The 26,956-nt window shown below is 43.6% G+C and overlaps 1 protein-coding gene across 1 annotated transcript; it reads right to left on the bottom strand.

Moving 5' to 3' along the window:
* Positions 1-1,928: 1,928 nt before the first annotated feature.
* On the bottom strand, positions 1,929-25,619 carry STAM2 (signal transducing adaptor molecule 2). Its single transcript, XM_042827195.1, has 14 exons — positions 25,522-25,619; positions 17,195-17,279; positions 15,388-15,463; positions 15,084-15,179; positions 13,224-13,370; positions 11,504-11,573; positions 10,941-11,127; positions 9,997-10,091; positions 9,495-9,577; positions 9,233-9,317; positions 8,403-8,457; positions 7,629-7,782; positions 5,921-6,090; positions 1,929-5,550 (listed from the first exon to the last, which is right to left on the bottom strand). Exons 1-14 carry the CDS (start codon positions 25,559-25,561, stop codon positions 5,322-5,324), a joined length of 1,572 nt encoding a protein of 523 aa, XP_042683129.1. The 5' UTR covers positions 25,562-25,619; the 3' UTR covers positions 1,929-5,321.
* Between the last annotated feature and the right edge of the window lie 1,337 nt (positions 25,620-26,956).

Consider the following 26,956-nt stretch of genomic DNA (forward strand, 5'->3'; position numbering starts at 1 on the left):
CGGCGCGGCTCGGCCCCGTGTCCCAGCCGGACAGCCGGCGGCCAACTCGGCGCTCCTCGACGCGGCTCCTCGGGGAGGGGCGCGAGCCCCGCTTCGAGATCCCTGCGAGGAGCTGCGGGCCCATTGGTGCGAGCGGCGGCAGCTCCCGTTCGCGCTTTCAGGAGACAAAGATAAATCGAGAGGTGAAGCGAGCCGTCTGCTGTCCAACTGGAAAGCTGGGGAGTGGGAGCTGGATTCCCCGTTTCCCGCTGCCGTGCCGTACCGCGCCTCGCACGGAGATGGACGAGAACACACCGCTGCAGCGGGAGGTTTGGGACACAGCTGGCTTGGAAAAAAAGCTTCCGAGAAGCCAGGAAAGGCAGCAAGCGAGAAGCTGGGAGCAGCACCCAAACTTCTCCAGCACGGTAATGAGCTTGTTTCCATTCAGAGGTTACGATCGCTTTCCCCAGGCACCCGCTGGGACCCTCACGGCAGCAGCGCGCTCACGGAGCTGCACCGCGGGCTCCGTGCAGAACGAGCACAGCCCGCTGAGGGCCCGAAGCACGACGGGCTGAATGCCGCTCTTCCTCTCACGCCAGAGGTGGCTTTTTTAAGTCCTTGGATGAAATGAGGCAGCCTGGTTTCTTCATCAAACACGGATGTGGGTCAGGGATGTTGAGGACTAAATTAACATTATTTCTGAATTCACTTAAATCATTAAATTGGTTCTAGCAAGGATGCTTTCAGCGTTGCTCTGTAAACGTGGCTGACCTCCCAAGTTAAGATACTGTCCAGAAAATGAATCACAGGATGGCCTGGGTTGCAAAGGCCCACAGTGCTCATCCAGTTCCAACCCCCTGCTGTGTGCAGGTCACCAACCAGCAGCCCAGGCTGCCCAGAGCCACATCCAGCCTGGCCCTGAATGCCTGCAGGGATGGGGCATCCACAGCCTCCTTGGGCAACCTGTGCCAGTGCCTCACCACCCTGTGTGTGAAAAACTTCCTCCTAAGATCCAACCTAAACCTCCCGTCTCAGTTTAAAACCATTCCCCTTGTCCTATCACTGTCCACCCTCACAAACAGCCGATCCCCCTCCTGTTTCTACACCCTCTTCAAGTACTGGAAGGCCACCATGAGGTCTCCCTGCAGCCTTCTCTTCTCCAAGCTGAACAAGCCCAGTTCCCTCAACCTTTCCTCATAGGAGAGGTGCTCCAGCCCTCCGACCATCTCAGTAGCCCTTCTCTGGACCCATTCCATTGGCTTTGTACAATTCAGATTTGTAGCCTGAATTGACCTGAAACCAGCCCAGCAGGGCCAGTGACTCCAGAAGGGGCTGTAAGGAAATGATGCAGTGCAGTAATTGCTGCCTACTAACAGCACAAGTCCCAAGTGCACTATGCTCCCTGCAGACTGTTTTAGCGTCCACTCACAGCTTTGGCAGAAGGCATCTCCACAGTACAAGGGTTTACTCTTACTTTGAGTTACAAATTGCTTTCTGGTTCATTCGTTTCTTTGAAAAGCTCTAATAAGCACTAAGCAGTTATGGTTCCTTCTTAGGATGTGCAATTCAATCACACTTTAGAGCAGGATATTTGTTTTCTGTATAATCAGTGTATTACCTTTTTCTCTGAGATCATTCTCTTCTATTTCCCGTGTTGGTTTGCAATATATTGGTTAACAACCAGTGCACAGCAACGTTCTCCAGCACCCCAAGTCTACCTTATATTCAATTGAAGGTAACAAGCAGTGATTCCCAATAAGAGCAGCTCATCAGCATGGCTATGAAGTTGAGCTGCTCGCTCCCTGTGCTGCAGCACACAGGAACACAGGGAGGCAGGCAGGGAGGGCTGCAGCAGCCAGGTTCCCACAGCAGGCTGCCCACAGCTGCTCTCTTGCCCCATCTTTCTGGCAAGGATTTACCTGTGTTGCAAACAGAAGACTTTTCACCCATTTGTTAAATAAACTTTGTTTATTCACACAAGGCAATGCACACATATTGCAGATGAGAGGCCAAATGTTCCATCACAACAGATCCCCTATTCCTAATACTGCAAACTCTATGGTAATTTTTCTCTAAGAACGGTGATTAACCAGCACATATCCAACTTGAGCCACAAGCCAAACAGAACCAGAGTCCAAGCCCAGGTGTGCCGTGCTGGGGCCAGCACAGCTCTCAGATCACTCAAACAGCCCCTTCTCTGTTTCTTTTCCTTCGCTTCTCTTTTTTGTTGACTCAGGAGTTTGTCAGCTTCACGTGAAATTGAACTGGTAAAAGCCAGGAGTTCTAAAAAGTTATTTATTCAACAGTTCTGTCACAGTGTTCCATGTCAGCAAGAGTAGTGCCTGTTATTTCTTAGAAAAGATGCATAGATAAAAATAAGAAATCGACTTTCCTATCAGAAGATAATTACAGAAAGATTGCAGCCATGCTCCGCTCAGCCACTCCTTTCTGAAGGACAGCCTTCAAAAGAGCCACCACTCCACATGCCTATGGACATCTATGAACGAAAGCTGAACGAACACAGGACGATACTTTAAGGCCTACCTGCTACAGAAACGACTTCTTAAGATTGTAATCTTCACACCAAATTAAACAGACAACGCGTGTGCCACGGGAAGGCCCTAACAAAATGGCAGCAAAGCACACCTCTGCATGGTGATACTGCAGGCAAATGGAACTGCTGCTCTCAGCTGACTGTAACTTAGACATGGTTGCCAATTCATACTAGAAGAAAATGCATCCAGTATGGACGTTCTCAACATCCATGGAACAAACCTATCACAAGAAAATTCTCATTATAAAGTCGCACCGATTCCTATGTTAGCCATTGAGAGTTTATATGAAAGAGCTGAACTTCTCTACCACTGATTCCTGATACAAAACAGCAGGTATAAACCTAACGTAGAAATCCAAAGTTAGATAAATCCTTTGGCAGCTTGTTCAGTTACAATGAGGCCTAAAAAATAAATATGATAAAGTACAGAAGTACACAGAGGAAAAAAACACCACCAAAGCCCTCTAGAGACACTGTTATAATCATAATTCAATTATTGTACACTATCTACAAGTTGCATATCACAGGATTTGGAATATAAGAGACAACAATCACAAATCTGGCCTTTATAAAATTCCAGGCTTTAACAGTATGCATATACGTAGCTGTGTAGAAAATCTCAGACAAATGAGTATGTACATTATTTATATCCCACAAAATAATTAACTAAAGTGATCCGGCCATCTCCAATTAATATCCTCGACGGTTCTCCTGGATCAAGGTTTGGAATCCAATCAGATCACCCACCCTTTCCTCTCATTTACTAATAAACACAGAGTAACCACATAAATTACAGCACGGTTCAGTTGGATTACACACCAATTTGGAAGAAAGTAAACCCTTACCAAAAAAAATCTCAAAACAAGAAGAATTTTGAACAGCAGCATTGAAATTAATTATTATTCCTCTTAACAAAGGTGAGGAAAAAGTTACCAAAATACTTCAGTATTGCAACAGGTGTCATTTACACTAAGCTACTTCAGAGGGAAGGATACAGACAAAGTCCCATCAAAAGGAAAGACAGCTTCCTTCTAATTGCACAAATTGAAACAAAGGTGATTGAAAGAGCAGGTACTGAATATCTCATTCATGCCATAAGCACAAGGCTGCAAGTGAGTAACATCCTGGTACTGAAGAATGACATAAAATGCAAAAGAAATGAAGGTGGCAACGAGTGAAGGGTGGTGTAATATTCAACCACAGCCTGCAGTCCGATTGCTCTCATTTGGTAGAAAAATTTCATACCAGATGTGCTTGTTGAGACACATTTGGAGTTTTATGTATTTAACAAAATGCTTCATCACTTATTTCCTTGCCTTATTTTCCTAATGTAAAGATTATTACTCATCATAATAATGTTAACATATGTATAAATATAACTGCTAAGGTGAGTGGGTAAAGGAGAATTAAGTATTTTTTTTTGTTTTCCAAGGCTGAAACAGTAAAAGAAAAAAATCCCACATTGCTGGAGGATAACTCACCTGTTCCTCTTGTAAAAGGAAAAAGAACCCACCCATTCAAAAGTGCATCAGGGAAGGAATCCTTACATTTCTTCTCTTAGCCACCAAATGCGACACTTCCACAGTTCCAAGGCAATTTCTTTCCCACAGACACATCTCTCGTTTTCAATATGCAAGGATTCCTGCTGTTAGGTGAGGAGCACAATCCCATTGCTGCCCATACGTAGTGTGTTAAGCAGACTTCTTTCACCTGGTTTAAGAGTTTCTCTCTGACTGTACCCAGTGTTTATTTAGACACAGAAATGGTGGCAACAAAAGGAAATCCTATAGAGGCAAGAACCCTCTGGTCTGGACAACTGCTTTTCCACTTGCCTGCCCACTGGAAATGGAACAAAGGCAGAGCCCCACAGTCCTAACACAAACATTCTGGAGTCCTTCCTGTCACCACACAGAACTACACTTCTCCTTCACTTCTACATACAACAACAACAACAACAACAGAAAAGAAAATCTATTCTGTGCAAGTTCCTGGCACAGCACCTTGTATCCAGAGTACCCACACAGGCCGCTGGGAGCATCCCTTGCGTGCTTGTGCAAAGGCAATGTGTGCTTGCTGTCCCACCTGTGCCCAAAGCCACTAGAGAGTTCAAGCATCAACTGCCCCATTCCCACAGTTCCTTTCAAGAGAAACACATCAGGAGCTGCAGCTTCCCAAAATCTAATAGGCAGCACTATAACAACGTCATTTCTCCTATTTCTGTAGGTACGTGGTTCTCTGTCACAGTATCAAATCATTTTCTCTTCCAGCTCTCATCTGCTTCACTTGTGCAGCTGTTCCAATGATGCAGCACACACCATACTGTAAAGCTCACCACAGCAGCATGGAGAGGAGGTGTCTGAATCAGCAGAGGAGAGCTCTGTAAAGCTACTTGGATGGAAAGATTACAGCGAGACACCAGAGGAGACGATGCGTAACGAGAGCAACACAGAACAGTGCCTTTGCATCCTCACATTTCTAGAAACACATAAAATTAATTTTGGATGCTTTTCTTTAACTTGAATTCAGACACACAAATGGCATTTCTTGAAACCACTGAAACAAGGGCTCAAAGCAATCTGAAATCATTTTAAATCATTAGCTCACGTAGTTCAAACTATCATTAAGGAAATGATTAACAATCAGATCCGATGCATACTGTTACTCAGCATCACCCTAAGTTGGGTTATTTTAAAGGAAAATGTATTTTGATATCTGTGACAGGTATTAATCAAAACCATTAGATTCAGCAATCTCTCTTCGTTATTTTGGAAACAAGCCTGGTCTGTTTTTAAAGGAGAGGCTGTTGATGGTAATTGGTTTGTTGCTGTAGAATGGAATGAGGAGGAACTGCCATGGGATAACCCGGTCCTTGAGGCAAACTCGATGTGTTACTCTGGTAAGCTGCCATATCCACCGAGCCCATCTGCTGCTGGCTGTACACTGCTGTGCTGGCAGCTGTGGGGAGGCCGGGGCTCTGGGTCACAAACGTCTGGTTTAACACAGAGTCTGGTCCTGGGCTGTAACAAAACAAGACAAGCTCACATCTGGTTCTCTGATAAGCATTTTTTCTTAGTCCCAAAGCTTCCTGCACGTTTCCAAAGCGGTAAAGCAGATTTGCACATCACTGTAAACACCCCACAGTCACAGCCTCTGTGAACCTCTGTGAGGGTGGTGAGGTCACAGCACTGCTGACCAGAGCTGTGGGTGCTCTGTCTCCCGAGGTGCTGCACACCACGCACAGGGCCCTGGGCAGCCTGGCCTGCTGACAGCTCCCCTTGCCCATGGCAGGGGATTGGTGCCAGATGGTCTTTAAAGTCCCTTCCAACCCAACCCATCCCGCAATTCTATGCAAAGAGTAACATAAGAGTTTGCTGAAGTGACCGATACCTTAAATAAGCAGTTTGTACAGGCTGAGTTGCTCCAGAAGAATTGATAGTTTGAGGCAGAGACCTGAGCTGCCCCATCTGATCAGGTCCTAGGCCATAACCTTGGGAAACGGTGACTTGGTGAACACCTTGGATCATGTAGTTCCCACTAGGTGGCTGTACAGGATACGACTAAATAATAAAAATAAAGAAAGGTATACCTTTTATTTAACTAGCAGTAAATGTAGCACAGAATACAACTACAATGAACAAATACTTTGGGGTTCAGAGTCCAAACGAACTGATTCTGAATTTATTTTCCTAACATGGTTTTAATAACAAAACATACAACCTCTAACACACGCACAGGTTTGTAACAGGCATCCTTTTTTCCATCACAGGCATCTCTTTCAAAAACACACTGCTCACAAGCTCTGTGGTTCCTTATCTGAGAGAACAACCTGTTTGCCCAACACGCCAACTCTGCACCTCCTAGAAACCTTCTTTCTTTTTCACCCATTTGCCTGGTCTTTTTCAATTCTCAGCATATTCTGATGCACAAACATGGCTGAGTGGGGAGCCAAGCACCATACAAGATTTGTTATTTTATACATTTTGCAAAACTTAAGAACAGTCTCAGACTACACCAGAAGGAAAGCAAAAACTTCAGCTTCTCGTATTTCTCGTTTAAGCTAAGCCTTCACTCAGAGCTGGTGAAACAAGTGGGAAAACTTGCTAACACAAGGCTATACTGCTCACTGCTTTTGAACTTGGTATGGCTGTGTACTGATACTGAAGGAACAGAAGTGTGTGTCAATATTAGGCCCAGCACAAATACCATTATCTTCTATTTTTCACTGCTGGGTGCATTTGCCTTGAAAGAAGTAGTAACCTCCTCTTGACTTTTGGCTTCAGTTACTTCTTAACCTCCAAATATAACGATATTTTCCACCATAACCAGAAGTTAAAGACACAGAATTACTTTAAACTGACATTTTCAGATCTAGCAGTTGCTATAGCAACTATTCTTTTCCCAGGGAACAATTAACATTAAATAAAATTCACTAGAAGTAAAACCAGTCATTCTAAGCTTCCTGTAAAAAAAGATCTTTAAAATCCCTCTTTCTTCTCCATCTTTGTTTTCTCAGAACACCAATGTAGCACCCTAGAGATACTGTAAATCAATTTTGTGCAACTACACCCACTAATGTAATAGTCTTCCCAACCCCCTGCCTTAGGAAATCCACAGCTCAAACCAGATTAAGGTTTTTATACTTAGCAAAAGTGCACTGCACTCGTGATTAATGCACTAATATCAAAGTTCACTCACATCCCTATTAGATAAGAAGGCAACATTACTTTAAGAGTGAGAACATGACTCAGAGCAAGAATATCCTCCAAGCTGCTGAACGACCCTGAGACACAGAATTCTAATGGGGGGTTGGGGAAAATCACAGAAAGAATCGTTTCAGTATTCTCAATAAAGCATCTTTCTAATTGGAGAGTAAAATTAAGATCTATAGCTTATTGCATGAGCTACTAACTGCAAATTAAAATACTCTGTTTGACTGCTTGAATGCTATTTTATTCTGAAAGCTACAGAAAGTCACCAGGCAATGTCAGATGGTTCGTAGGCTAGCAGGAAGTCTACACTTCTTCATTTTTGCTGTCATCTTTTTAAATAGAAAACTATATTAGGAAAGTCTCTATTTCCAGACAGGGATACTGACCTGCACTGAAACACCAGAAGATGTAGGAGGGTATTGTGCAGGATGGTGGAGTTTGGAGTAGGCTGAATACATCGGTGTTTCATTCATCAGTTTGTTATAGAGCTCCAGAGCTTCTAGAACTTTCACATTCAGTTCAGATAATTCGGAATGTTTTCTGTTTCAAAATAAATACGTGCAAACACTAAGTTTCTTCAACATCTAGTGTCAGATAGTAACACAGGAGTGATTCATTAAAGGGATCTGAGTATAAAAGAAAAAAAATCATCTTCAAAGGTAGATGGCAGATTTCTGACACGTGTGTACTGCAAAACTTCCAGAACCTACTCTGCTTCTTACACCACTGCAATGGAAGAAAGGTCAAAAAGGTGAACAACAATCCTTCCCTAGTCATAATAAAGCAGCAATTACCTTTTCATCATTAAATATCCCTCATAGAGTTTGAGGGAAAAGGGGGAAGGTGCTGTTTGACCAATTTTTCTTGCACAGAGGACAGTGAACAGCAGACTGAGAACATCTAGACAGACTGCAACAGCCTACAAGCAGTAAGTGCTAATACAGAATGCACCCAGTAACTTGTGCAGAAAGTCAGGAGAGCAGCAGTCAAGCCTCAGTACACAAACAGGGCTTCTGTATCTAGGTGTCAAACACCAACAGGCAGAATGGTAATTGTTGCAACATTTCCTACCTTGGGAGATGAAGGAGAGTATAGAGGAAAATGAATACAATGGCACGACTTGAAGTATTGGTACATTATGCAGATACGTTATGACTCACCTATCTATCTCTTCCAGTTTTTCATCTATCAGTGGACCCATCTGCTGACAAATAACTGTAGAGACAAAAGAGCCAAAGCAGTGAACATCCTGCACAACTGATTTTAAAACGTAACCAAAAAATACTTTATCCAGCTACACTAAGAAAGCATCCAAAATTAGAGGGTGGATCTAGTTGTCACAGCAGTCCAAATCCTCCACCCCAAACAAAGAAGGAAAATACTTTGCTTATTCTGCTTTGTCATCCTTCATTGTCTCTCCCTCTCCAAACAAAAAATCACTGATGAAAGTCACACAAAATTCTGCATTTCTGCTTGCCACACACAAGGTCTATGTCTTACCTCTTACTGGAATCCCTGGACTGCCTATGAATCTCCCCAGATTGTCCTCCCACCTTTTCCCCCCCAGAAGTACACTTAGTTATTCCTATATGCTTCAAACTGAGCTGATCATAAATGAACAGAGCTCCCCCTTCTCCCTTAGCAAGCTATACTTTTTTATATACAATATATTTTTAATATACAATAGTTTATTTTCTACAGAGCTTAGATAGGTGGATAAATCCTGCAAGGATCAGGCAAAGCACTCTCACTAGAAGTAAAGCAAATTGCTTGGTTAAACACGGAGTTGGCTTGGCAACTCTGAGAAAATGCAGAGGCATACATATAGCTCCATGCTCCAACTGTGAAATTAACCATTCTACAGCACACCAATAATACACACCCTGGTTTCTTTGTGCTTAAAATAAATACAAAAGAATTACCAACTCAATCCATGGAAAGTAATCATAGGAAGCAACACAAGAGCTAGCAAACTCGGTGCTCAAAGTACCTTCTGAGTCTAGAAGATCTGAATCAAGATTCAGGTCTGTAGGATCTATACTCTGAAGCACCTGCAGCGTTTTATCCATCTTATCCTGAAAGGTGGAAGAGAAGATTAAGGACAGCAATTTCCAAAGCGTGGCACAGAGAGCCTTTTCATCTTCAAATTGAAATTCTTATATAAAATAGTTACCTTTTAACAGTCACTATCAAAATAACGTTTTAAACAATTTAAAATATCAGCACTTTTGTATACTGAAGTGACTGCATACCTCATCTATATAAACTGGCTCAGGTTCTGCTTTCTTAACTTCTTCTGTAGCATCCTCAGGAACACAGTTTTTATCTACAGTTGCTACAAGAAGAACCAAGAGTAACACATCAGCAGAAAAGAAACTCTGTTAGCTTTATGCTACCTGCTATTATTGTTTTTCCACCCACTCAGCACCAAACTTTTAAATATCACAGAAATTTGAGTAAGTACTTTAAGTTGGGACCACAACTATCTGCTAGGGAAGTAATACCTTATTCTTACGTAAGGATGTGCCCAGTACCACAAGAAGAAAGTAACAGCTTAGAACCAAAAGATGGCATGAAAGCAAGCTACAGCAGAGGTAAACAGTTGCTTGCTGGTTTGACACAACTTCAGGATTTCTCCCTCAATTCTTTTCTCTGGCTGGTATCAGGAAGCTATGCTGATTATGAGCCAATCAGCAGTTCCACCATAAATCCACATTTCTAATGTAACAGGTTAGCTTTCAGTAGCTAACTTACCTGCCTCAGGTTCAACATTTAAATCAGAAGTCACAAAATTAGATGGAAACAGTCCCACTCCTCGATGGTTTTCACCCTTCCACCAATTGGTGTCACTGGGGAGACAGAACTGTGTTACAAACTTGTAACATTAATGCTCAGCACCAATGACATTTTGTGCTTTGATAGGAAACTTGATATCTAAGGCACTGCTTCCCTGCATGCCCAAAAACAGTGGCAGAAGAGAGCCCAGGTACAGATTAGTACAGCAGCAAACCCAAAGCCAGGAGCTGGGAATGGGTTGTGGAGGAGATGATCAACCAATTCAAGTTTAAGGCACAGTTCTTTACACTGACTAGATGACAGCCCATTCACCTCAGAGCTTACAAGAGGTACACGAGTGAGGACTAACATTAGAAATAATTGATCTGTCAAAGTCTATTAAATTAGAGCAGCACAAGCAAGTTCTACTTAGCTATCGCTGGAGGAACAGTGACAACAGTTAACAGTAATTACTGAAGCATTTTTCTTCAGTTTTATTCCTAACACATGCAATGCTTGATAGCTAGAGATCTCACAGTTTCTGGAACTAGCTAGAATTCAGCACTGTGTGTACATATATTCTTACAACATGTTATAATCAATTAACATAAAAATTACAAGTTGGACCTACACCAACGAGTGCCTAAAGGAACACACAGAGGTAAAGAAACATCCAATCACTGGAGAAATACATGAACTAGGGAAGGAGGGCAAGGAAGGCTCTGCAGGAAAGCAAGATTCAGAATGTTTTTAAGGGATAAAATAATTCAGGAAAACGTATGTAAAGAATAGTGGATGATTAGGGGATGTGAAGAAGGCCAGAGTGACAATACACACCTGTGGAAAAGAAAGCATCACGGGAAAAAAAATGCTAGCCTAACACAGTTGCAGAATTAAGGCACCTTCATCTGAGTGTATTGTACCTGTCATCCAAAACAAAAATAATTTCTCCACTTTTAAAGGTGAGCTCATTGTCCTCGACAGCTTCAAAGTCATACAGAGCTCGCACCTTCCTCAGGTTCTGACTGGTTTGCTGCACATCTGCGGAGGGGTACAAGGATTTGGTCTCCATTTGTTGCTGCTTCTGCTCTTGTAAGGACAACTCAATAGCTACAACGAGGAGGGGGAAAAAACAAGCAGTTAAGTCTATGTATTTTATCCCTCTATAGAAAGGTTTTTTGCTTTCCTAATCAGAAGAAATACATATTTTAGCATTATGGTCTGTGCAAGTTTAAAATCTTTGTTTGCTCCAAACTACAACTGATGTTTTATATTATGACAGCTTTGCTCTGCACTGCAATAGAATTAAAAGACCAGTAGTACTCGTGCACAAGAAACATTTCAAAACCAACCTTCAATCCTCAGCCTGCTGAGCCCTTGCTTTCGATTCCATGCAGCAGAATAAAGTGCAGCTTCATATTTCTATGCATTTTGGCATAACAACCCAGAGCACAAGTCAAACACAAGGCTGTGACTAGTAATTTACCTTTAGCTATATCTTCATCCTCTTTGTTTTTGCTCGATGAAGAACCATTCTTAGCAGCATTTGTGGTAGCCTGCAAATGTATTAACAATAGAATAACTTCACGTTAACAAAGGGGGAAGAAAGCTCTATAATTATATACTTAAAAAAATTAGTAAGAAGCTGTTCCCTGTTAGCTGCCTATTTTGAGCATTTCAGAACTGACCCAGGATGATTTTCTACAAGAGAAAAATTACTTCATTGTGGAATCTCATCCACATTTAGTTTTCAGAAAGGAACAAAGTAAAATAAATAATCAGATCTCGTTTATTTAAGCATTTCATTTAAATAACAATGTTGGTAGCATTACTTAGATGAAACAACTCACATCTAAAAGACTTCCCACCTTTGTCCTCCACCTCACCCCTCAAAAGGGAAGAAAAGCTCTCTGCAGTCCCCCGTTTGTGAAGTTATTAATCAGGAGGTGGACTTGCTAACAGGAGATTTCTCTCCACATGACAGCTAATAGCTACCCTCCTCCTCTGTTTATGGAAGAGTGAGAATGAAGAGCACATGTCTATCAAATTGGGAGCTTCTGACTTGAATAATTTGAGTCTCCACAAGAGCATAATGAAACCCTTCACTTCAACAGGGCATCTTCATGCAGGAACAAACAAACCAGTTCCAGATACTGGGATTATCGATGGTTCTAGGAACCAATTCTGCACAACTACACTAATAACCCTCAGCTTTGGTTTTTTTTTTGCAGTGAAGCGTATGATGCAGAGACATCAAGATGTCATTTTTATGTGCATCTGTAGGAAGAAAGCATAACTGGTTGCCAGCACTCCCCATCTTCCATGTTTCTGCCATATGTTTTAACACTTATCCTAGATTTAGAGGTGAAAACATCTTTGTGGAGGAAGGAAAGATTGTAGAATTTAAAAAAAAAACAGCACACAAAAAATCCACCACCTGTGTTTAATACAGAGAAATGTGAACTTCTTGGAAGGGATACGTAACTGAAGGTATGTTTCTGATTTTAAGGACTGTTCTTCACCAAACTCATTTTGAAGATAATATTTAGAAGCTTAAATAATAAAGCATTAAAGAAAAGAAAACTTGTCACCATTACTGCCAGCTGGATGATCAGACACAGCATGCCACAAGTAAAATAAAAAGAGCAAGTGAGGTCAGGGACTGGAGCACCCATCACTGCAGAGATGGGCAACTCCTGACATGGACGAAAAAACACAAACAAGAAATGGGGACTGAGAAAGGAAAGCATAGCACAGAACATCATTTCCAAATAAAATGTCTCACTTTCAGATACTGCCAATTGTTTTGCAAGGCTCTGTGAAGGAAAAAACAACAAAGAAACGTGCTCCAAGTCAGCCATTAGAACCATGAAACACCAAGTACAAGGGGTGGGTGTAGGACTGCTTTGATTTTTGAGGTATGACAGGTTGATGAAACTCTAAAAAAAAATATTTATCTGAAGACAGATCTAAAATGAAACAATTCAAAGACAGTAAGAAATAACCTTTAGTCTGTTCTCACTTTTCTTCAGTGGGCAAGGAAATTAAAAAGTAGAATGAAATAAACCTTAGTGTCAGGAGGCAACCAGACTATAACAAGGGTCCTACTTCCCTCTGATCAAAAGATCCATGCATGGTTTCTTCCTGCTGTTCACTGACAGAGGTCTAACAGGAGAAGCACTGTGTATTCCTAATTGAGCTTTCACCTGTGATCCAGCTGCAGGAAAAGTGACACCTTCTTCTTTTAAAGATTTAATAGTTGCAGATATTAAGCTACACTGTGGGTCTTTCTGAAATTCTTCTGACCACTCCACCATTAGAGTTTTCAGCTTCTCACTGACTTTTGGATGAGCCTAGAAGACAAAATTGCATAGAAAGGGATGCTTATGCTTTAAAGTGAGCAGGAATAGTTTTCAAACATTGTTACCAAAACCATTTTACTATAAATATCCATAACTGTCTTGAACAAAATGAGAATTGAAAACAACCTAAATATATATATGCAAATTTTACATGTTAACAACCTCATGCCAAGAGATAACCCACCTGCAGAAGTCAGCCACGCATCACTGTGATATGGCTAAAGGACACACTTCTGAGCATACCTCAGCAACACTGCACTGGAGCTGCTGCTAATCTCATAATGGTCTTAAAAATACAACAGCAACAAGTCTGACTCTTCATTGCAGCAGCTACTACATGTGATGGCTATGCCAGCACTACAAGGGTCAAACACAGCCCAAAGCACTTCAGACTCCAAACACTTTCTGCTTTTGTTTCCAGCTAATGAAAAGACTATTGCCTAAACCCAAAGTAAGCAAACAAACCACAGGCTGATGAATAAGATTTTTGGAGCTGGTGGGCCACCTCATCTGTACGAGGCAAGTTAAGAAGATACAGAGCTTGGGACCACACAGCTGCGGTGTACGGCCCCGACTTCCCATTAGAGTGCACTTCAAGTCACAGCAAAAGCCTGTGGCTCACAGCCAAACACATGCTGAGCAGCAAGAACAGCAACAAGATTGGGCTCAAGCTGGCATTTATTTGAAAGAAGACATTTAGCCCAGTAGGTTCATTATCAGCACAAAGGTATTTGTTACACTTGTCTGAACTAATTTTTTTTCAGAGAAAAGGGAGAAAGCACAAATTTCACAGGCCCTCTGATGATTATTTCTACAAATGGGTCAGGGACAGAGGAAAACACAAGTATTTCCCAACAACAAAATACATTATGCTCCTGTAGGCAATTCTTCAGTGGGATTTAAGGTTTGTTTTTACATTCACAAGCACTGTCAGTCCATGAAGGTCAATGTTCTATTTCAGCATGGACTGTGGCTAATGAGAATGAAGGGGAGGACTTCAAGACCTATTTTTCCACAGAAAGGGAGAAACAGAAGAGCTGTGAACTCATTTTGCTTCCCAGCAATTTTATTAAGTTTCCTTAATTGCTTTGCTCAACCTCTGATGTTTCCAGGCCTCCCATATACTTGAAGGCTATCTTCTTTAGCCATTTTTGTCTTCAACTGGAGCAATAATTATGGGAAAGCTGCTTCTGCTTATTCAATTCATTATATCTGGATTTAGATCCCATCAGCTGCACCATTTCGGTCTTCCTTTCTTGATAACCTCCTCATTCAGCATTCTTATAATCTCTAGAAACTAAGAAAGTTGTCTGATGTCTTCCTCTTTTCTGTGTCCAAGTATAGTTTTCAGTTATCCTTGTGCACTTCAGCTTATGAATTTCATTAAAGCCAAATAACTTTCCAAAGAAAACTACTTCACTATGATCAAACTAATGTAGAGTCACAAATCTTAATTAAAATTGCTCATGCAATTTTTGGGAGCTGATAGCAAGTATCAGCCTTCATTTGCTTAACAGTAGAAATGAAAACACACGAATTCCACTGATGAGACAAACAGCCAGCAATATCTGCAACTGCATCAGAACTAAACATCATAGCATATCAACTCAAATGTCTGTTTTGGCAATCCATTATTGTGCTGAGAGAAAGCAAAGCAGTGATAAAAATAATTTTACCCCACTAGCTGAAGTTATAAAAGATTACCTTATTTATTATACCTCGAGCTTCACTAGCAAAATCACGAGAACAAACTTCTAAGTGAAATATTCTTCCACAGTTTGATACACAGGCTCCTAGAAGCTGACAACAGAAACACAGTTACAAAAATGTCTGACAACAATACCCAAAACAAAAGCATACAGAAAAATTAAGTGTCACCCTTTGTTCAGCACACACACCCTCACTGACTTCTAGTGAAGATCTGACTTCTACAGAAGCTTATGACTGATCAGGACACCCTTACATGAAGAAACACAGCAGTTCTGGAAGATAGTGATAGGCTACTCACTGTAAGTGCTTGCAGGGCCACATGGGGAACTTTATGATTTACTCTCCTCATGATGGCTTTAAGGCAATCCTTTGCCCTAAAAGAAGAAGAAGGTACTAGTGACAAATATGACTTTGTAGAACAAATTTCACAGAACATGAGTATCTGGTAAACAAACAAAACTGGCTCTGCTGAAAAAAAGAACATAACCTAACCCATACTTTTTGCAGAACGGGTCTGGAAGAATCCCTAGCACATCACTTGTTCTTAGAAGTGTACTGGATTGGAAGACTCCATTATTATGCTGGCATTCAATATTGATTTCCATAAAAGTGACAGAATAGGTCACAAAGAGAGCAGCTGCCACTAAGCTGAGGAAATGGATTTGAAATAGACAATGAAATAAATGTCAACATTAAAGAATTAAATCAAGAGGGCAGCAGTGATTAAATGGTTATTTAATTGGCTACAATAAAGGCTCTCTATAGATTGAATTTCAAAGCCATGTTCACAGGTTGTTGGCTCCCGGCTCCCATTTTCAAGACACTTAAGATACGTCACAATTTCTTAATCTGATTCAGTAAAATTTGAGGTAAGTATTGAATAATAATCAACAATTCAAACGTCACTCTGCTAAGGAGCTGCATGCGTGAAAATGAGCACTAAAGGCATGTTAGGGCTACAGGAGCTGACGCATGTGTTATTTGTGCTCACTCAGCTCACAGTACAGTTCTGAGCAGGAAAATTAGGTTGCTGTTGAAAGAAGCTGTGCCAGAAGCTCCTCTGTGCACAACACGAGCACTCCAGACTCCCAGGAAGCCACAGGGCCGGATCCAGCAGCAGGTGCCACAGAAACACGTGCACCACGGCCATTGTGGATATTCAGTTCAGAAGAATTGATGAAACCTGTTCTGAAGGGGAAAGAAAACCTCCAAATGTTCCACTGGATGGATGTGGTGGCCTCTGTGCCAGCTACTCTGGTCCACCACTGCAGTCCTGGTGTGCTGAGTTACTTGCTGATGTACACATGGCCAGAGAAGTTTAGGTGTAGTTCTAACATTGAGTACATCTGCCTGTAATTCATGACCTTCAACAAGTTCAACGTACTTGTTGTTCAAGTATGTACTCATTTAAGGGTAGCCAATAATCCTTCTTTCTTTCCAGAACGCATAAAGAACTTTCTCAATGTTGTAACCTTAAATATTACACCTAAGTTACAAAAAGAGAGAAATCTACCATCATTTAGGAATTCTAGATACGTTCTAGGTCAAGATGACTACAGATTCTACAACATTTTGTAACTCAGAAAGATCACCTTAACTTTTATCAATTATAAGATCACCGAATTACCACTTTTGTGTCAGTATTACCACAGAAGGTAAACACTGATTAAAACTGAGTATTGATCCCAATTTCTACTCCTTTCTTCTCCTCCATCAATCCCACTCTTCCTAACGAATAACCAAATTCCCCATCATAACTGCTCTATGTGCTTTTTTCCCTGCAAAGAAACTAGTTCATGTTTTCCTACTGGCAAAAAAAAAAATACTGCAAAACATATGTAAGATTATTAAATATGAATAATTTGGTCTACTGTGCAGAACTTCCTAAAATTGGAACACACTCAGCATCTACCAAGTGCTCTACTGGAAATCCTGCTGGAATATTTCTCTCCAAGAACTTTAAAGCCAACCACACACATCCGTAGGGCTCACAGAAGTGCTGGAGCTGTAGTGCTTTCTGCGTAGCTGAGTACAAGGAGTGTTTTGAGATGTGTTACTTCTGAAGCAGTATTGTTCACACCGTCATGATGCCGAGTACAGCTTACCCATTGGGAGTACTTCCAACTTTGTCACATATGTCCATAATAAGACCCCAGTCCTCACTGGTGTTGTGTTCATTTGTAGCCTTTTCTATAAAGAAAACAAGATTGATTAAGCATAATACTCTATTAAATACAGATTCCTGCAAGCATGTTCTTTGACAGTCGTACGAAAAAAGAAATCCCACATAGAAGATATCGAGATTAGTGCTACTGCTTGGTATTTTATAAAGTTCTTTACACAGGAAGAACAGTACTGGAATAGCAAGTGCATTCAGTATTTAAAAGATCTGAAAAACAAAACAACTCGAAGTGTAACGTTACTGAAAAAGAAAACTGCTTCTGCTCAGTTTGTTTAGTTACTCCAGGTTTAGGTCAGAGCCTTAATTTAGAGCCTGCTCAAGGTCATCTCATCTTGGCACTCATGATGTATTCCACGTGGGTGTTCCAAGAGAATTAGATAAATCTCTTGAGGACTCTAAAGAACAAGATCTTGTCCTTAGGACAGCTTGCGAGATTTCTCTGGACATCCAAACATCAAAACGAGTGTCATGAGAAATCACAGAATGGCCTGGGCTGCAAAGGCCCACAGTGCTCATCCAGTTCCAACCCCTGCTGTGTGCAGGTCACCAACCAGCAGCCCAGGCTGCCCAGAACCACATCCAGCCTGGCCTTGAATGCCTGCAGGGATGGAAATGAGATGCAAGGGTTATAAAAGTCCCAGAAGCAGCCAACGAAACAAACCACCCTTTCAAAAGCATGCAATTCTACTCAATACTTACAGCATTTTAATCAATATATGAACTGATAAAGCTTAATGTTATTTATTTCTGCCATCCCTTTAAGTTTTTGATGTTATTTTCACACCAGGTTACTACTGCAATAGCATCAGAATAACTCACAAAAGAAAATATTCCACATACCCCATTTGCTGCCTTAAGTTTAATTTTACTGTGTCATTTTAATATTCTGACTGAACTCACAGGCTTTATATCCTATATTAATTCCATCAGAACTTCATAAACAATCAAGAGAGTACCTTAATTGTTACTTTAACAACATTCGTCTCAGCCTGAGAAGCCACAAGGTCCCTTTGGGACTGAGCATGTAAAAGGCTGCTTAGTAGACTACAGCAGAACGCAATGGTCCCTCTCCATTAACGTGATGGTGTTCTGTGATAGGAGCTGTTTCCAAATTACAAGGTTTGCTGACAGCAATCCTGCCTCAGGATAAACCCATTTCTGGATGTGCAATTAAGCAACTCTTCCAATAATCAGCATCACTACTTAGTCTTATAGTCAAAAGTTGTAGCAATCCTTGGCTGCAGAATGGCTTCCACAAAGCAAACACCAGCACAGCAGCACCCCTGAAAATCTTTTATTGCAGGTGGAAGCACAGAGAGCAAAGAGGAGGAATGGAAAGGTGCAATTTTGGCCCTACATTATCCTCACAGTCTAGAATAACTAGTTAAGGAAAGCAAATGCTGTGCTGAAAGCATGTTCCTACAGCTCTAACCTTAAAATACTTCTCCTGGAAAGACACAGGTGTTGAATTTTCTTATAGGTACATTAATATTTTTAGGACACAACCAAAAAATTCATCACTTGTTCTTGAAACTAAACGAGCACCTGCAATTTTATACAGCTTAAGGTGCAATTTAGTGGAAAAAAAAGAAATCAGAAAAAAACAAAGAGTCCCTACATGCACAACACTTCCTGGCTGTGTGAGCTGAATGTGCAGAACAGCAGAGCACAGCGCTGGGTGCACACAGCACAGCCCGATGCTGGCTCCAGAGCTCTGGCAGCTGAAGCTGCTTTCTAACAGCACACCTCCACCCCAGCAGCACCAGCCCTTCCAGCAGAGCCCATCAGTCACACGAATCCATCTCATTGACAAGAGCAGCCGTCAGCTGTGCAGATAATGATGACAAATGGCACCAATACCACCAGAACAGAGGCGGCGCGTTATTTAATCCTGCTGCCTGCCATCAAGCCTGTCTTCCTCTGAAATTCCAACACCGCATTTTGGTTCTTCCCAACCTCAGCAATGCCTGCTGGCTCAGGAGGATGAAAGCTCACCTGCAACACCCGAGTGTTTTGGTACAGGTGGGCACAACTAGCAAGCAGGCCCTCCGATGGGCACTGCCAGGGGTCTGTGCTCTGTTCATCACACACACCACTACACTTGGGCACAAAAACATGTAGAAAATTCAAAGCGGCTTTGTTTATAAGCCAGTGAAGTGCAAGCTTGTAAGCTAACTGTGCAGCATCAGCAGTGCTGAACCAAGCACTTCTCTTTGTACACAGTCACGCAGATCCAAAAAAAGTGCTCGCAAAAGCATGCAGTAATGATTTCCTGACACGTAAATGCATGGATGTGCATCAGACTCCTCCTTCTATCCATGTTCATTGCTCTAAGAGCAGATGTGGTCCTGCAGGAAATAGGAAGGCTGCCCCATGGCAAACTTTCACAACTTCTGAGGTTTTCCTCCTTGCCAGCATGACAAATTTAACAGCATCTGTCGCTTTGCTTAACATGAGCTCCAGCTGAAGAACAGTCCCAAAGGATAACTACCTCACAGATGCTAGGACACGGACTGTGATCAGAGGAAACAGATGTGGGGAGATGCATTTTCCAACATTTCCTCTGTGCTAAGGGAATATAAAGAAAAAAGTCACAACTTATGTTCTGTAGCTCTCCAGCCGAAGAGGAAACACTGAGTTCAAGCTTAGTTCTGCACATGATGGTAAAATTATGATATATTTATTTTTACTGCCAGTTTGAACAGTTAAAAAAAAAAAAAAAAAAAAAGCCAAACCCTACCACCACCCCCAACCCATAATTAATCACTTTCAACTGGATCAGTTCCCTGATCTGATTTGCCATGCAGCTGCATGAGAAATCATGCCAACGCAAGAGAGGAGATAGCACTAAAATGAGCTGCTGGGGAGGGGATGGGAACTGCTCACTGGTATTACTGCCAGTAGAACTGCCTTAAAACACAGCCACCTGCTCCTCATGGAGGGAAGGCAATGCCTCAGCATGGGGGGCTGCTGGAGCTTATCTGGGCCCTCCCTGCACCACACAGCACTTGGGAGGACATCCCAGCCCAACAGCACCCATTCTGCTTCCTTTATTTCCCAAGAGATGAGTAATGCACAGAAATAACACCAAGAGGCAGGTAAAAAAAAAAATACATTACTATTCAATGTGTAAAAGAGCAGTGTGGCAAACCTCCAAAAGCATTCCTGGTCACATCTCATCTAACATCCAGTCCTCCAGCTCTAAAGATCTTGGCACAACGTCAAATCATGTGTGCAGATCAGCAATAACCGAGTGCTGGTGCACGGTCACTGCTACAGGCTTGGATCCACACGCACCACAGCAGGAGGCAAGGGGACATCACATGAGGGAACCTCCAACACGTATTGTGAACATGACAAGAAAGAAGAGAAGGGCACTGGGAGAACCTCGCAGCTCCCAGGCGTTCCTTGGTTGCTCAGCAATCCCTGCCACCATAACAGCACAACACTACATCCTACCAACACACAGCACACCTCATACACACCTCTCACTGACCAACACTGCCAGAAATCTCCATCCCACATAGTGCACACCATGCAGCCCTGTTCTGCTGGCAGCTCTGCCTCTACATGCTTTGCATGCACAGCCTCCACACCTGCAAAGGATTTCGTTATCTCCTATGAATTCCCTTGAGCAAAGCCTGCCTGCAATGCCAAACCACGTGTAAGCCAAGAAAATAAATACAAGAACATAGCTGTTTCTTTCTTCCTTCTGTCAACTTTTATGCTACAGAGGGAAAAACGAGCACTCAAACACTAATTTTGCAAACAACCTTTCAGTTTGATTTGCTGTTCGTTACAGCCTGATCACTAAATGACAATTTTCTAGAGACTGATTTGCATCCTAAAGTGATGTGAAACAGAAGCTTGTAGGGACACACATACTTCAAGTTTTACTCAGTGCCATTCTGTGTATGTAAAAACAGTGTTCGTGTAATAAAAGTGAAAGATTGGGGGAAATAAATTGAGAATTAGTCCAGATTGCTGGTTTTCTTTCCCCAAAGAAAAGCCAGAGCCACATAAATGAATTACTGGAAAGCAGAAATTTAATCCTGCACACCTTCTTTTGCTTACTTTGCCCTCGTATATCCAAATCAGTGAAAAGGCAAAAATATAATAACCTAAGTTTTACTTACTGATTAGAAATGTGATCACTACAGACATGCAGTGATCAAGGCAGGGCTGAGGCTGGAAGCAGCAATCTTGGTAATGAGAAAGAACTGACACGAAACTGCAGATTCAGAATCCAAGAATTCGTATCGCTCCAATCAAAATCAAGTCATGGATTGAAGACTTTTAAAAGATTTAAAGAAGAGAAAAAGACCTGAGCAAGAATGAGAACCCCTCACCAATTAGCTCGTCCACAAACATTCGCAAGACCTTAGGCCAAACGTTAAAAGACACTGAGATGAAATGGAACCACGGTGAATTTCAACAGAATGCAGCTATTCCTCAGGCAGGACACCGTGCCAAGGGTTAATTTAGGCATCAACCGGTCTGTCCAGCACTCAGTGAAACATTTCATAGGAAGCCATCTGTGAGTCGTTAGCTACAGTTCTTGGATCAGTTCACATAATAAGGAAGACACGTTGTGATGTAAAGCACTCTAAAGAAGGCAGGGAGCTGAACGCCTCAAGAATTAGTCTTGAAATGAACATAGTTTGGCAGGCACTGGCAGCAGGAGTAAGGGTCTGCAAAGGAAGCTAATGAAGTTGGAAGGTATTATCAGTAACAGGGAAGATTAGGATGTCACATAAGCAGAAATGTGAACTACTGATGAGTGGGTTAGACAGAACAAGATCACAGCAGGACAAAATGCAAACTTACACAGCCAGTCTATCAAAGATTCTCCTAGGAACAAGATGTCAGTGGTTGGAAACAAGAGGAGAAGCACAAGCACATCAAGTGCAAGCACAAGAGGATGCAGAACACCATATGAAGCAGATAGAAGAAGGCAAATATAACACTAGAATAAAACACAGCAGGTAAACGCTTCAGCAAAGAACAAGGAAACAAAATGTGATCGTACAAGTTACCAGCAACCCGTGACCTGGCATGCAATTCTGGATGCCATTCAAACTACACAGAAAAAAATACTTCCTACCCTTGGGATTGTGTTAACAACCTCACAAAAGAAGGCTAACTAAACCAAGGATGAAAAGCAGTAGGCTTGTCCTCTACTGGAGGAGCTACTACTTTAATAGATGAAGGTTATTTAAGAAGAAGGCCGGCAGTAGGGGGAAAACAGTGAGTGCATATGGACTAACAATGAACAGATTTAGGTAGGAAATTAAAATGCTTCAAACCCTTTAGAGAACTGAAGCCTTGTGGTATTCTCTCAACCAAAATAATAAAAATAAAAAAAACCCATAGGTGAAAGGAATGGAATTTCTGAAACTATTAAATAGGTTAATCTCATGGAACTGCTACCACTGACAAAGCAACCAAAGCAAATGCTGAGGAAGTAAGACCCTACTCAGATCAGCTGAAAAGCAAACACATGAGTTTAGAACTAAAGAAAACAACAGCTGCAGCTGTGTTTATCTACAATTTCTAAAGGCCCCCTCCCAAGAAAGCTGCAATACCGAAGGCATGGTCTGAAGAGATATCTGAATCAACCCAATTTCTCACTGCCACCAGAAGCAGGGCTCCATTTCCCCCACTGACCCTCCCAGGGAGCCCTGTTCCTCCTTGTCACTGCCACTTCGCAGCCTCTGATGAGCTGATTCAAGCCACCAAACTTCATCGCCTGCACAGATGATCTCATCTGTCAGCCAAACACTTGTTTGGAATTTGCTTTCTGCTAAAAAGAATGCACTGAATCAGCCCAGAGAGCAACCCACAACACCTGAGCAGACGAGAACATGGAAGAGCTTTCCTTTCCAGTAGCATCAGGACATCAGCAGAGCTCAACTATGCTCGTGGCATGCACCTTTATTTTTCTAAATCAAGAAGATGAATGAGAAAATAAAACCTCAAATTGTAAAGTTTAAGCTCAACAAGAGCATGAGCAGCTTCACCTGAGTACCACCAGTGAAAGTACAGAGCAACCACAACCACTAATTTGATACTTGGTGTTGTCTGATTTACTAATAATAGCTAAAGGAAAAAAGCTCCTAGTGGCAAAAAGTAGATTTTCTTCAGCAAGGGACTGTAAGATTTAGCCTCAATAATGAAATCCCCACTGCACTTGTTTAATTGTAGCACATGTGAGCAGTTCTACTCACTATGTACAGTACAGTGAGTAAGAAACTACAGACACACTGACCATCAGTTTGCAACAATCTTTAGAGTCATTGCAGCTTCCCAGTTTGGCATAGAGCTCTGTACAGCTGTGAGGCTCCAGTTCAAGAAGTCTCAACTTGTGCAAATACATCAGAGAAAGGTACACAACAAGTTCCTTGAAACAAGTGCACTGGTTGAAGCTGGCCTAGCTGGTTGCTACTTCATTTTAGCCACAGGTCAACACCAAAGTCAACTGAAGGCAATGCCTTCAATATACAAACATTGAAGGTACATGAAGAAGACAGTGCACCTTATCACAGAACCCTTAGAGTTGGAAAGGACCTCTGAGGGCCATCTAGCCCAGCTCCCCTGCAGTGAACATGGACACCACAGCTAGGTCAGGTTGCCCACGGCCTGATCCAGCCTCACCTTGACAGTCTCCAGGGACGGGGCGTCCACCACATCACTGTTCCAGTACTAATGACTGTAAAAGACTTTTTCCTTTTATCTAACCTAAATCTACCCTTTTTGAGCTTCAAGCCATTTCCCCTTGTTCTATCACCACAGACTGCTAAAGAGCCTGTCTCCTTCCTTCCTGTGGCTCCCCTGTAGACACCAAAAGGCCGCTACTGTCACATCACCTCGGAGCATTGTCTACTCCAGGCTGCACAGCCCCAGCTCTTCGAGCCTGTCCTCATAGGAGAGGTGTTCCATTCCATGGATTGATTTCGTGGCCCTCCTCTAGATGCTCTCCAACAGCTCCATGTCCCTCCTGTACTGAGGACTCCACACGTAGACACAGCACTCCAGGTGAGCATTACCAGCACAGAGTAGAGGGGTAGGACTTACACTCACAAGAAGGAAATGGGGTGTTCACACGAGCACTGACAGCCACCGCTTCTTCCTGTCAGTGGCCAGAATCCTGCCCTAGGGAACCTGCAGCCTCATGCAGAGAACCTGCAGTGCGCTCTGGGGAACTGGACTGGGGGATCTCCAAGATCTCTTCCAGCCCCTAAAGTTCTGTGATTTCGTAATGATGAATTCTACTCATACCTAAAACCCTGGGGTTTTAGGCAGGTGAAGAAAATGCAAGTCTGACCCTGGTATCTAGATTATTTTTATTGCTTTCGCTACAGTGCAATTCAGAGCATGTCCAGAGAAGGGCAATGAAACTGGTGAGGGGTCTGGAGCACAAATCTTATGAAGATCAGCTGAGGAAGCTGGGATTGTTTAGTCTGGAGAAGAGGAGGCTCAGGGGAAACCTCACTGCACTCTACAACTTCCTGAAGGGAGGCTGTGATGAGGAGGGCTTTGGCCTCTTCTCCCAGGCAACAAATAGGACCTGAGGAAATGGCTGCAAGTTGTACCAGAGAAGGTTTAGGTTAGACATGAGGAAAAACTTTTTTCTCAGAGAAGGGTCAGGCATTGGAATGGCTGCACAGGGAGGTGGTGGAGTCGCCATCCCTGGCAGTGCTCAAGAGGCGTCTGGATGAGGAGCTGCGAAATATGGGTTAGTTTGTGGTAGCAGTGGTGATGAAAAGACGGTTACACTAGATCTCACAGGTCGTTTCTAACCTTGTCATTCTATGGTTCTACGATTATTATGTAATGCTAGAAACGGGCCTTTAAAAACCAGAAAGACAAAAACTAGTCACGGAACAAACTGGACGACCCGGAGAGCAGCGCTGGACTGCAGCCCGACCCGCACAGCCCGGCTGAGTCACGGCCGCACCAGCCCGGCCCACGCTGCGCCCGCTTCTGCAATGGGACGCGGCGCCAGCTGGGGCCGAACCGGGGCCGCGTCCCTTCGGACCCCCAGCGCGCACAACCCCACCCAACGAGGCCGATCTTCACCTCCATGACTCCCAGTCCGAACCGACGAGCCGCACGCACCGCGGCTCCGAGAGGCAGACGGCCGCAGCCGCCGCTCCCACCTTGCAGGCCCGAGCCGCGGCCGCGGGCCCCGACGCCGCGCCGAGCCGAACTGTGTCCCGCCGGCCGTCCCGCCCTTCCCCGCTCGCTCACCCACATCCTGCTCGAAGGGGTTGGAGGCAAAGAGCGGCATCTCGGCGGCTGCCACGCAGCCCCGCCGCGCAGTGTCCCCTCGCCCCGGCGCCCAGCCGTCCCGCCGCAGGCCCCCAAAGCCGTCAGCGGCGCCCACACGAGTGCCGCGGGGAGTCAGGCGCCGGTTGGGGCAGCCCGGGGGCCTCGCAGGGCCGGGCTGTGGGCGGGACCCTCCCTTTCCCGCCTCAGCCGCGCCCCTCCGCTTCTGGCGCGTGACGTCACGGGTGGGCGGGCGCCATTTTGAGGCGGTCCTTGAGGTGTGTGGGCGTGCGTTCGTTGTTTGCTTTGCTTCTGTTTTCGCTGTGGAAGCTGCATCGCGGGGCGGTTTTTTAACCCCCTACTGTCAGAATCTGGCTTTAAAGGATATCTGAGCGCCCAGTCGGCGGTGTGGCAGCGGGTGTCGGAAGGCGGGAGGCACGGCGCTGTGGGGGTGTGGCTGTGAGGAGGCGGCGGTCGCTGAGGGGATGTGGCTACGGAGCGGCGGCTGCAGCCTCGCCGTACGGCGCGAGGCCTTTCCTGTGGCCTGCAGGGAGAGGGTTGCCGAAATCCCCACAGCCACACAGCGCTGCTCAGAGCTCTTCTAACGGCTGCGCTGAGCGACCTGTGGGCGGCCTGTGTGCAGCCGTGGCCGAGCCCCGGAGATCCTGGCCGTGACCTCACACGCAGTCACCGCACCGCACCCAGCGCGGGGTTCCTGGCCACGTCTCACGGCGTGAGTCTGAGTCACCGCCTGCTCTGACTCCCGGCTCGTGGAACGGTGGCCGAGAACTTCTGAAAGATTTCCGTATGATTCAGTGATGCTTTGTGCCCCTTTGTTTCACATACTCACAGAATGGCCTGGGTTGGAAGGGACCTCAAGGATCATAAATCTCCAACCCCCTGCTGCATGCAGGGTGACCAACCTCCACATTTGATCCTAGACCAAATTCAAATGTTTCAAATGTTCGTCACCACTGCTTTTGTCTCAGCTGTGAGACAGACGCATAAAGCCTAGCACTGCACGTGTTACACAGAGGGTTGGAGCTGGATGATCTTTAAGGTCCCATCCAGCCCAAGCTGGTCTATGATGAGAAATAAATTCCTTGAGTGTAGAATCATAGAATGGTCTGGGTGGAAAGGGCCACCTTTTCTGGATGATCATCCAGTTTCAACCCCCCTGCTATGTGCAGGGTCACCAACCAGCAGACCAGGCTGCCCAGAGAAAGGTAGAAGAGATTGTTTTGTATTTATTCATTTCGTACTTGTACATCATGTTTTATAAAAAGGCTTTGTGGTAAAGACATCTGCCTTCACAGGCAGGAGTTCATAAAATGAGCAATCTCAATAAAACTAATACTTTCAAGGAATTCTGGATTGTATGTGAGAAATTGAGTGTAACTTGAAGAAAACACTGGCA

Source organism: Centrocercus urophasianus, unplaced genomic scaffold (assembly GCF_019232065.1).
Source record: "Centrocercus urophasianus isolate 14NV4802_14NV808 unplaced genomic scaffold, USGS_Curo_1.0 seq_28, whole genome shotgun sequence".
Taxonomy (NCBI): Eukaryota; Metazoa; Chordata; class Aves; order Galliformes; family Phasianidae; genus Centrocercus; species Centrocercus urophasianus.